This window comes from Ooceraea biroi, chromosome 1 (genome assembly GCF_003672135.1).
Source record: "Ooceraea biroi isolate clonal line C1 chromosome 1, Obir_v5.4, whole genome shotgun sequence".
In the NCBI taxonomy this organism is placed as follows: Eukaryota; Metazoa; Arthropoda; class Insecta; order Hymenoptera; family Formicidae; genus Ooceraea; species Ooceraea biroi.
Genome location: NC_039506.1, coordinates 23,577,512 through 23,589,887, shown reverse-complemented (window position 1 = coordinate 23,589,887; position 12,376 = coordinate 23,577,512). Strand labels below are relative to the sequence as shown.

General features: G+C 42.9%; 3 protein-coding genes across 4 annotated transcripts; 1 reads left to right on the top strand and 2 right to left on the bottom strand.

Moving 5' to 3' along the window:
* Positions 1 to 146: 146 nt before the first annotated feature.
* Positions 147 to 5,866, bottom strand: LOC105279337 (guanine nucleotide-binding protein subunit gamma-e). Its single transcript, XM_011339010.3, has 2 exons — positions 5,711 to 5,866; positions 147 to 1,167 (listed from the first exon to the last, which is right to left on the bottom strand). The coding sequence occupies exons 1-2, from the start codon at positions 5,821 to 5,823 to the stop codon at positions 1,062 to 1,064; spliced, it is 219 nt and encodes a 72-aa protein (XP_011337312.1). The 5' UTR covers positions 5,824 to 5,866; the 3' UTR covers positions 147 to 1,061.
* A 485-nt stretch (positions 5,867 to 6,351) lies between these two features.
* Positions 6,352 to 8,686, bottom strand: LOC105279336 (hemolymph lipopolysaccharide-binding protein). Of its 2 annotated transcripts, XM_026973016.1 has the most exons (4): positions 8,475 to 8,686; positions 7,637 to 7,773; positions 7,321 to 7,530; positions 6,352 to 7,132 (listed from the first exon to the last, which is right to left on the bottom strand). In XM_026973016.1, the coding sequence occupies exons 2-4, from the start codon at positions 7,737 to 7,739 to the stop codon at positions 6,834 to 6,836; spliced, it is 612 nt and encodes a 203-aa protein (XP_026828817.1). In that variant the 5' UTR covers positions 7,740 to 7,773; positions 8,475 to 8,686; the 3' UTR covers positions 6,352 to 6,833. The 2 variants fall into 2 exon arrangements, with proteins under 2 accessions (XP_026828817.1, XP_011337311.1); XM_011339009.3 differs by lacking the exon at positions 8,475 to 8,686 and having other exon boundaries at positions 7,637 to 7,933.
* A 2,896-nt stretch (positions 8,687 to 11,582) lies between these two features.
* On the top strand, positions 11,583 to 12,319 carry LOC105279335 (28S ribosomal protein S33, mitochondrial). Its single transcript, XM_011339008.3, has 2 exons — positions 11,583 to 11,708; positions 11,831 to 12,319. The coding sequence occupies exon 2, from the start codon at positions 11,901 to 11,903 to the stop codon at positions 12,249 to 12,251; it is 351 nt and encodes a 116-aa protein (XP_011337310.1). The 5' UTR covers positions 11,583 to 11,708; positions 11,831 to 11,900; the 3' UTR covers positions 12,252 to 12,319.
* The last annotated feature ends 57 nt before the right edge of the window (positions 12,320 to 12,376 follow it).

Genomic DNA, 12,376 nt, shown 5'->3' with positions numbered 1-12,376 from the left:
ACTTTGATGTAGAGTAATGACTTCGATTTTTTGACGCTATTATTACAAATCCATTGCATCGAGACCTGACAGTGATCGTAGGGATCATTACGTCACGCTCGATCATGATCTCTCGACAAGAATTGCAGAAAACGAAGTCGGGATTTCAGTCACTGGTCATGTTATATTTTCGTAAGAAATTCGCGCAGAGATACAAGAGTAATTATAATTATCATTAATAACCGTATATTGTATAATATATGGTATATATATGTATATGTGTATGTATACATGTATGTAGTGTTAGAATAAATTGCATTCATGATGGACTGTGAACGGGGGAGTGTTTTATACGGCAAGAGTGTGCATCGGCGAGTGTGACATGTGCAGCGCGACGTGGCGCGACGTGCGGCTGTCGATTCGACGTCGATGGATGCTATAAGACGAAGGGTCCAAGGATCGGTAATCCATCCAAATTTTGCTACCGCTTTTCTATCCTTTTTCCAGTCTCCCTTGGTATTCCGCAATCGATTAAATTCCCTACAAATTGTTGATCTCGATCGAATCACCGATCTGTTTCTGACTCTTTGCGTTTCTCTTCTTCGCGTTCACGAGCTGCCGATTATCGCTTCGCGGGTGGCATATTGTTGGCAAAGAACGATGTATGTGTGTATGTATCGCGAGACGAGTATCGAAAGTTAACATCGGAAACCGCACGCCGCGCAATGGCAAGACGATTCCGATCGAGGAAACGGAACGGTCTGGTAGATTCGCTGTAGCCCGATGCCGATCTCGTCGACCGGGCGTGATCGATCGCAGGCCGTGATCGTTCTTCATGTCCGAGACAACCGCGGACGATCGTCGATGACCGCATCGCCGCGATCGAGCGGATCCGCGAACCGCGATCGCACCGCAGTCCACGTCCACCGGCCTCCTCTTCCTCTTCATCCCCGATTTTCTTGGTCTCTGCCTGGGATTCCGTCCACCGCGGATGAACGACCGGTTCCTCTTCGCCTCCTCGATTTGTATGCACGCGTTTCCTCCTCCTTCCGCCGCCGTCTTCCTCCGCGCGCCGGCACCGATTACATGATTATGCACTTGCCTTTCTCGGCCCAGGGATTGTTCTTCTTGTCGGGCGCGTGTATCAGCGGGTCGCTCTTCTCGTTCTCTTCCACGTACTCCCGCATCCTGTCGAGAATAAGAAGAGGAGATGGATCAGTATGTATGTATGTACGTACGTACGTCGCGGCCTCGCATAATGCTAAAATTGCAGCCCAGCAGCGATGCGTCCGCAGAACGCGGCTTGCCCAAGAACGTGACGCAACGTACGCGCGATTGTGATACGTTTTAGCGGAATTAATCCCTCATCCTCTCGCGGCTCTTCGCGCGTTAGTATCTCTTGTAGCTGCTCCTAGTCTCTACGTTTGAGAAAGGATAACGAAATAAATCGATCTTTAGACGTAAAATACGGGGTGTTTTACATTTGAAGCGAGTGGAAAACATGAGACACGCTCGAAGCTATAAAATATGTAATTACCGTTGCTAATCGTAATACGCGCGCTGCGGCTATTAAAGCCTTTTATTATAGTGGTTAAATTATTACAGCTATTAAATACTGTGACTTGTAAATGCGACACGTTTTCGCTCGTTATTATATTGTTGTATGTATTTGAGTGGGTTGATTGGAAAGTTCATATTGACCCTTCTGGCGAACTTGTTGATTTAAGACTAACACGAAGTTTTGCGTTACCGAAAACTCCGTGCGGATGTTTTCGGCAAAACTTTGCATTAATTCTTAATGCAGAGATTTGCATTTGAATTTTGCTAAGGAGCAGTCGGCCCAATTTAGTCAAACCAATATCACGTCATTTGCTCTACTTTAAAAAGGAAAGCCATCGCTATTACATATACAAATATTTCAATGTTTTATCCATTTTATTCTCGAGATTGCACGTGCGATTCACGACGACACAAAGCACGGCGTATCGCGAGTACGCACTCGAGGCTCTTTGCGAACGTACTCGGCTCGGCGTGCATATTCCAGGATCTCCCGGGGAGAATGTCCTGCGAAGTGCTCGTGTACGAGCGATACGTTACCTCCGATTTACTAGATCGCCGATAAGTTCGCGCCTCCGCACGCGTAGCGGCGGCCGGCCGCGTTTATAGCCGCTCGAACGGTCGAAGCGAGTGAGCGAGTCAGCGAGGTGGTCGTTCATTCGTCCATTCGTTCGTTCGTTCGTTTCGATGCGAAGAAGCCGGGTGAAAGGAACTTGGGTTCGCACTCGCCCGATTTTGCGTTCAAGGAGAGTCGCGCGCAGAGCAAACGGCCGGTATCGGCAATCGACGAAGCTTTCGGACTTCGCGAGACCGCTCGCGAGAAAATATTCGCGGAATTCCTTCCCGCGGGATACGCGACCGCCGGCCACGTGCGCGCTTTTAACCCTTCACTGTGGATTTCGCTGCATGGAACTTGCTTGAAAATCAACATGCTTGACGTCGTTGCCTGGAGAATCGACGTGCGGGCTTCGTTCTTGACGCAGCGGATAAATAAATGCGTGGCCTGTAGCTTGAATGACAGTAGCGGCGCTCTCGCATTAAATGGACGTCGAAGCTGGCCGCGCAGCAGTCGTTCGTATTCGCATTTGTATTTAAAATAAACGCGCTTAAAATAAATCGAATTGCACCGAAAAGCTCGTTTGATTATCCTGTTCCTTAGAATATCGTCACGCACGACGAAAATGTTTCCCGAGCGTGAATAAAAGAATTATCCAATGATAGATTAAGTCGCATATAGTTCGCACGCTTCGGCACATTTTTCGAAATTTCTACAATGTGAGAGAGAAAGCGCGCGCGGCTTCTTATACAATCCACGGGAGCGAACGGGTAAAGGAATATTTTCCTTTGCACCGTCTTCCTGATTTATTGCACCGTTACGCGCGCGTGTAAATCTGATTTCGTTAACAATAATCGCGTCTTACGGCTGATCGGAGCATTGATTTATCCGAGTTCGCTTATGGACTTTCACTTATCAGGGTCCGTCGTGCGATTTTTAAACAAGGGTGAACGACCTTCCCCGGTCCGGTGTTGTAATGTGACCGATTCGCGATTCTGCTCGATGCCGATTATTTATTGGCCTATCGATTATCGATCGTTTATATAATAAACGGAACGATTCACGGTGCGACAAGCAACCGTCGTCGAGCAAGCGCCGTCAAGCGAATCTGCCACGGAAAAATAAGTCGCGATTCTGCTCGCTTCACGCTCGAATTCGCGCGGTTTGTCTCACTTTCGTGTCTCTATATTTTCATCGGCCGATTGGAAGTCGCGATTTAATATACGAAGATCGAGTGAAATCACCGCGCCTGATAAAAATGCCGGGGAATATTCCAGTATTTCCAGTTTCACTAAACATTCGCGCCGTCGCGTCGATATATTTTTGTATCTGTATATGTCACAAAATTCAGGAGAAGGCACGAGGCGAGCGCGCGCGCTAACGGTATGAGTTCTCTCGGCTTCTTAATATCAATTAAGCGTATAATTAACAAGCGGGCCTCTCGAGAAGAAAAAAAAACAGGTATTTTTGGTACGTCGAAAGTTGAAACGTATAAAAATGTGTTTGCGCTCTGTATTTCTGATCACTCTTCGCCGTACGTTTATGCTTACGCATCTCGCGAACGCGATTTCCGCAGCATGCGGCTGAGAAAATGAGAGCGCAACGTGACCCACATTTGCGTGCAACAGGCCAGAGGCGTCGTCGTCGAGTTCGGCCGAGATTAAAGGAGGTCATCCTAAATTCTGGAACCGACGAAGTAGCATCGCGCGTATCGCATCTCCGCCAGCCGGACTGCCAGCTCCGAGCTGATCCCGCACGGCCAGACTCCAACGGCGTGGCGGTCCAATTAAACCGGAATTTAACTGTCGAGCGAGAGAACACCGCGTGAGCGATCCTTGACGTCCATCGACAGCACGCGAGAACCGGGTGACGCCGATTCGTGCCTCAACCGCGCGTTTCCCGCTTGCGGAAACCGCGCGGGTATCAGCCTGGCTCCGGCAGGCGGTTCTCCAGGCGAATCGCCCGCGAAAGCAAAAAGTTTCCGCGGTCTCGCGAGACTTCTCAAGCGGTGAAAGGCAGCCGAGTTCCCGCGTCTGTCTCCCCCGCGCCTCTCCCCCTTTTTTCCCACCCACCTGCCTTTCTTTTTATCCCCCTGTGCCGATCGACCCAATCTCGCGCCCTGATAGCGGCACGACAATGCGTTTACACCCGCTTCCCGATCCCACCTATCGCCGCGATGATGTAAGTGCCGATTTTGCGAAACGTCACGGTGCGAGTGATGAGCAGACAAGAAAGAAACGCGAATATCTGACGACGCCGATCGCGCCGATTCCCCTTGATCCTCATCGCTAGTTCTCGATAATGATTGTGGATCATCGGCCGATGACCAACACGCGAAGCATGTAATCAGCTGCTCATCGGACTGCAACAAGCACGAGGATAATCGAGGATAATCCTCGCGCCCTTTGGTTTATTACGCGTGACGAAATCGCACGAGAACCACGTTGCAACGTGACGAGATCGCTCGAGATCGGGACTGCCGCGGTCCGCAATTAGATCATCGATCATCGCCACGTTGAGTCATCGTGATCGCGACCGCGATTCAGGTCTGCGCTGCGCTGCGCCTCTCCGGTGTCCTCGCTCGCTCGCTCGCTCGCGCGCGTATCGCGCTGCGCTGTCTCTGAAAGTGATCGCGCCGCGAAAACGCGATTAACGCGCGGACACACACCGCCCGTCCAAGGAGATCCTGTCCCTCCACGTTAATACACTGGGACGCGAGCATAATTCAGCCTTGACTGTGCCAGCGGTCCACGCCATTGCGTCCCACCATCGCTGCGCCGCTTTACGGGCGCGCAAGATGATTTATCTGGGAAAAAGGCCCGACTCGCGCGCGATCGGCACGAAATCGACGTCTTGATTTACGCGCTTTCGATTTTGAGACGCGACTTGAATCGGAAATCGCGTCAGGCCCATCGCGCGCGGAGCAGATAAATCCTACCGTGCGGTGCACCGATGGTATGATGTAATTAACCCTGAGACGGCGATCGGCGATTCCCTTCTAGCGCACGGAAACAGCCACGATACGAATAGACAACAAAAATAGAAAGAAGGTTGAGTTACGCCTTGTAAATATACGTACGTAACGATGGTGAGTGCAAGTCGAGTACCACAGACGCAATACTCGGATACATACCAAGCATGCATTCGCACGCTATCGGTGGCCGGCCGCGGCGTAGCGAACGTAACGATAAGTAATTGCGAAGCACAATAAAAAGAAATACGTGCAAGAGTAACTTATCAAGTTATTCCATTCCTACTTAAATCATTTGTCTGACGGCAAGAAGGTGCGGGATGAATTATTCATTGACAAGTTAATTTCTACAGAGTGTCCCAGAAATCCCATCGCCATCGAAATCATTTTCTCCTAGGGACGCAGGCGAATCGAACCATGAGAGCGCCGATGAATATATAATCGGCGGAAACTGCGGAATTTCTGGGACATCCCATGTGTGTGTACGTGTGTATGTAGATGGACAACATCTTGTCGAGTGTCCAATAAAGGTTCACGAACGATACAAAGGCAGACAGGCAGGCAGGAACGGCTAGGTGAACGGCTAGCGGGTGGAATGCAAGGGATGCTGACGACGACGAACTTCGCTGGTACCGCGATGCACTTACGCCGCGATGCTCTTCGACAGAGGCCACCGTTCCATGGACGCCTGGTACTTCATATTCTCGATCTGCTTCTTCAGTGCGTCCTTGTCCATGGTGGCGAGTACACTGGGATCCATGGTTACAGCTCCACCCCCCTGGTCTCAATCGGCAACGGAATAGCGCGTGCGCCTCCACGGGAAAATCAATAGGGTCTCCGGCTGCTATCGGGTGCTCTGCCTGTAACGCGAGCGTTTCGTCTTTCATCAGCTACGCGAGGGAAAGAGGAAGCCCGATCCCTCGAGAGAGAATTCGACGAGAGATCGTTACCAGACGATCGTCGGGTCGTTCGTGAAACATGACGAGCGCAAACCGATCTGAGAGCCGTTCAGCGCGGCGTATCGGATGAGGGAGCTTGATTTATTGCGTTTGATTATTTGCATGGTTTACTGATACCCAATACCCTGGGACAATCGTAGTACGCAGGTGCCTCTTTGACCTTTAAATCACGATCTTTGACCCCGACCGATTCCAATATCCGATTACAATGGTCTCGATAAGTGGAGCGCTCTTAGTTTTCTTCCTGAACGTACTCTAAATTTCTGATTTTAATTAAAGTATACATATAAGTAGAGAAACTGCAGGTTATATAAGAAAAAAAGCGATGAATGAATAGAAAAAGTGGCATATCTTGTATAAAACGATTAGCCGCGTTTAACAAATCTGCAAGATTGACATTCTTACATCTTGCAATCGTCCGCATTTTTATATTGGATACTTAATGCGTAATAATAATATGGTATTCTTTAGTATGCTCTCTTTTCTAGTATGTTTATACCTAGTATATTTATAGTATCCGTATATTTTATATCGCGTTATTGAGTGCATCCTCACCGAAGCGCGTATGATCGTTAATACAATAATCGTTAATAACATTATACAAATCTTATGACCTAATTTTTTTATCGCAACATTGATCCACTGCCCCATTAGTCACGAAAGCGCAATTAACATACTCGAGTTGTTACTAACGTTGTTTGCTCGATCTCAATAACACACCCTGGAATCACCGCTTAATTAGAATCTCCGATAAACCGCTCTGATATCCGATCTACAATCTCGCCGTCATGATTCATGGGGATTTGCTGATTCAAAAGCTAATTTCGCAGAAGAAGGCTTGCGTCGAGGTGCACTCGATATCGTCCATCCCACCGTCCTTCGTAAGAATTCCACAGTGTTGCTTCCCATTGTAATTGTCAGGCAGGTTTGCAATTTTCGAAGTCCATTTTGAATAGCCCGAAGCTTCCATGGGCTCGTCCATGATTGTGTTCCAATCGCCTTCTTCATAGAGATCGTGCACGCCAAGCCATGCCTGGTTCACCTTGTTCTCCTCTAAGATACGCAACAGTATCTTCTCCTCCGAATTGGAATTGATGACAGCCAAGTGACCTACGTTAACAGGCAGATTTGTGATTTTCGACAATTTCCAGAAGTCAGTAACGCCAAACGACGAAACGAATTGATTAGTCTTTGAGAATCAAATTTCATTGGACTTGCCCGATGTTACTCTTAATTTACTGAAGAGAGATCAGTACATAGTTTTTTATCGTGAAATACGATTGCTCTTGGGAACTCACCTCCCTCTTGGAGACAAACTCTACGAGCCTTGTTCCAGGTCACTTTGCGGACGTGAAGCTTATGAGCACTCATACCAGGTGTTACGAGATAATCGTTTCTTCCTTTTTCTATGAGATTGACGGCATTTTGCATATTCCATTGCAGTCCGTAGACGTAAATAATTTTTTGCGGTGATGGCAGATTGCCGTTCACGCCATTTAATGGCTTGCCTAAAGACGTAGAGGATCAACAGTTTCACAAATTGAGATACCTTTCTACACATCGATTGCAATCAAATAATAGACACTGTAATTTTCTTCGATTAATTTATCTGACCTGGTAAGTTGATCGTTGTATCGGTCCCATCTGCAGGAGCCACGAATATTGCATTACAGCACGTTGCTGCGTACAAAAACACTACCAATATATATCGCAACATAACTATTACATTAATATGTTAACACTGCGGATTCCTGAAAACAAATGCTACAAAATGATGATAGATGCGTTTATATATGTATAGATAAATTACATGATAAATTACTATCATGAGCGGGGAAGTACGCATCTTTCTTGATAGGAATGTGTCTGCTTGATAAGAGCATCAACAGAATGTTTAAAAAGAAAATTTATTATTTTTTATGTTCAATAAGAAAACGTATAATAAAATGCAATTTAAATACTTCTTTATATTATTTACAACTTTAAAAATTTTATAGAAAATGTAGACTTATTACTTTCTATTCTTAGTCATAGGCATAAAAAGTGGGTTTTTCTTTTACGTCAAAACGTTAGTAGAATTTATTCTGCTAATAAAATTTAAAAATTGATAAAACATGATTACGATATAAATACATTTTTTATAAGATTTAAATTAGAAATCTTTAGAAAACATTTTTCGAAAACAAGGAAACATATGTGGCGTACAAATTTTCCAAAAATCTATATTTAAAAAGGATACAGAGAACATTCTAAAATTAGATAATAAATTCAATAAACCATTGTGAATGCCTATGACTTAACATGAAAATGAAAATTACATTTTTAAATGAGGAACAAGTTATCGCAACAGGATTCTGGAACTCCCGGCATGTATCATTATCATGTGACTAACGATATGACTAATTTAAAGCAATCGCAATTTAAAGAATATCGCGAACAAAATATCACTTACATTATTCTGTTAAAGGTATATGTTACGCAAATTTCTGACGGGAAGCTTTGTTTGGCCGCTCTGTATCAAATAAATATTAAATGTAAAGTATCGAGTAAATATTAAATGATATATCGCAACATAACTATTACATTAATATGTTAACACTGCGGATTCCTGAAAACAAATGCTACAAAATGATGATAGATGCGTTTATACAGGCTGTCCCAGAATTGTGTATGAAGCGCTCGTGAGCGGGTAGAACGCGTCGAACTGAGAAGAAAAGTCCTTTATCATTTTGAAATTTTCGCAATAGTTAACGAGTTATTAATTATTAAAAATCGCTATATTAGTCCGGCCTACCGCCGAATGCAAGCGCGCGGCGAGATGCGACCGCCTAGAGATCGAGGTTGCTAGGCGCGTGGGGAATTGTTTATTACAAGTGGCAATGGCTAGGCAAGAGCGACTTGTAATAAACAATTCCCCACGCGCCTAGCAACCTCGATCTCTAGGCGGTCGCATCTCGCCGCGCGCTTGCATTCGGCGGTAGGCCGGACTAATATAGCGATTTTTAATAATTAATAACTCGTTAACTATTGCGAAAATTTCAAAACAGCAAAGGACTTTTCTTCTCAGTTCGATGCATTCTACCCGCTCACGAGAGCTTCATATACAATTCTGGGACACCCTGTATATGTGTAGATAAATTACATGATAAATTACTATCATGAGCGGGGAAGTACGCATCTTTCTTGATAGGATGTGTCTGCTTGATAAGAGCATTATTCTTCCACAAAAACGTGAATCAATGAAAATAGAACGTGATTCGGCGCGTGCATTTAGCTTAGGTGCACGAGATATTTCTGGAGAAAACGCAGTATAATTGCATTCCAGATTGAAAAGTTCAAATGTCACTGTAACATGTGATCTGGTGTGCATAGTAAAGCAGCAACAAAATGAACTTTTACTCTCAGTGATACGTGATCGTAACGTTTCTGCTCGCATTGCTCGCATACGTGTGCTCATGTGCGCGTACATAAAATCTGCAGTTGATTTCCGCACGCTAATTCAATTATACTTAACTACGTTGATACTGTCTACGTTGGTACACAGTTGCACAGTTACATGTTTTACAACGTCGAACTCGATATACTCATGTGAGACCACTGAACCAGATTTTGTTAAATAACGTATAAACTATGCGACATATTGCAGAATTAACATGCACATTAATTATACTAATAACACATGTAAGACGTAAGATAGAGTTTATAGATAGAGCACTGTTTGTAAAATCTTAAATTTTCAAACTAGTCTTTCTAATATGCTTAACAGAAAACTTTTGCGTAAAAATAGTAACAAGTGCAGGTTTTTCTCCTCTCAGATCGGTTTGCAATTTGTCTTATTAACTAAAACTTACGGGAAATATGATTGCGAGGCAAAGATTCAAGTATGGTACTCACCTCGTCGAGGAACGGAAGAATTCTGTGACGAGGTGTTGGTTAGCGGGTTTCGCGATTTCGCTTATGGAAGCCTCAGCAATCTAGATAATCTAATTTAGATGTGATTTCCCCGCTAATATTTTTAATTTTTGTCAGTAAACCTGCAATAACGATGCGCTCCGTTAAACTTAATATGAATGCATATTCCAGATGACCGACTTTTATGTTTATAGGATTAAAACGTAATTAGTGAATTAAAAATTTGTTCATCGAAGGAAGCATTCTATTTTCCTTTGTGACTGTGTATTTTAAGAATATTTGGCGAAGCACTTATTATTGATCGTTCTTAAAATATTATTCGTACAACGTTAGAAAATATGATTATTAAATTGTAATAAACTGTCCGTTAAATTATATGTACAATTTAATTATACATATATTACAATAATACACACAATATGTGCGTGTTAATCACATAGTTATTTTTCAAACATATGTGCATATTATTAATATAATATGCATTATTATGTTTTTTTTATTACATTACATTTATATAATTCTTGTTTTAATTACATTGACTTATTAATATTAAGATATTCGTCACATTACAATGTTCACATTAATGTTATATATACATAATATATAAATATGTAATATAAATTACATCCTATAACATTTCATATAAAATATTGGAAATATTTAAAATATAGAATAGACCCCTCCACTGTCTATTCCCATTCCCATGAAAACGCAACCAATATTTTATTTTATCGTTTTACCGATTTTGCACACGAGACTTGTAAATATGCTTCTAGCATGAAATATATCTTGAACCACATTGCACTTACAACCCACATCTGTGAAATATTTATGAAACTAGTTCAGTATTGATTGCCTTTGGCATAAAATATTTCTTTAAATATCTTACTTGCAAAACTAGTGTGAAATATTTATTAAATTTTTCAACCTGACAAAAATTTGGAATTAGATAATCAGTGAATTTTAACTTATTTCAACAAGTTCACTTACATACAAATGCCTCAACATTTATTAATAATAAGCTGTTACATGAAGAAAAACCTAAAGATTTTCCGGATTACGATAAAAAATTGATACAGAATTATCTTTTCGACTTTTCACGTAACTTTCAAATAATAAAATAAAATATGATCGCATATGGCACTGTAGAGATATTACAATAATTAGGCATAAAAATAGTAAATGTATTTTTAATGACTTAATTTTTATATCTCACAGATATCACAGCAAAATTAATATTTCAAATTTGCAATCATATTTCTTTACAAATCTCAATGTAGAATTAATTTTTAATTAATTTTATGGTTGGTAAAGTCTTATTCACATTTTTATTGCATCAGATATTAATATGATTGCAAAAACGTGATTAATGATGAAAGCTAACGAAATATTTATGAATCGCGTTTACATCGGGAATTTATATATTCGAATCTCCACAAAGCTTGATTAAATTAACGTGTTCGAGAATACCTAGGCATTTACTCGCATACTTTCTAATAACACTTGCAATCTAATTTAATTGATACTTAATAATGCGTATAAATATACTATTGTACATCCAAAACATTGCAATAGTTACTTGGCGCCTGATCTTATAGCAACCCGTCCACCAAACGTGCATGTCGTGTGTTCATCGGCAATCGTGTGTGCAATCAGCTGATTTACTCGCGATCAGCTGTGCCGTTCTGGTCATGACGCGTGTGCGAAGAGTGCGTTCCTCTCGTCCATCATTTGAGATTCACCGGAACTATCTGTAAATTTATGGAATAAAAAGGTGAGTGGACAATTAACGATGCTGGTTTTTCCCTAAATTGGCTGTTTCTCGTTTCGAGTCCATGTAAATTCACACAGTATAACCATAAGATGAATCCTAACCTCATCTTCCTCGCCTCTTAGACGCACTCTCGACCAGAAAAATAGAAGAGGTTCACGTTGATCATTCAGTGATTGAAAATCACGCCGAAAGATGAGTAAATACGTGAACTTGGCAACCGTGGGCACCGCTTACGCCATGCGCATGAATCGCCTGAGCAACCGGATATTCGGCGAAGTGGTCAGGCCGACTAGCAGGAGGTCGATGAAGGTTGTGAAACTCTTCAGCGAGAAGCCGGTGAACAAGCGGCCGGAGATCGTGGAGTATTACCCGAGGTTCAAGGAGACGGAGGTACTGATGAAGCACCTGCGCAACTACGGGCTTTTCAGGGACGAGCACAAGGACTTCCAGGAAGAGTACGATCGTCTGAGAGCGCTGCGTGGCAAAACGAAATGGATACCGCCACCTTTCCGAAATAAAAAGGAGGAAGAAAATAAATCATAGATTCGTACATCATCTAAGCTGCAAAATGTGTTTCACTTGTAAATAAATCAAGAACAGTAAACCAGTAACCAATGGAGTAATATTGTCTTGCGAAAAGAATCGGTGCAAGTACCTGAGGCTGGGGC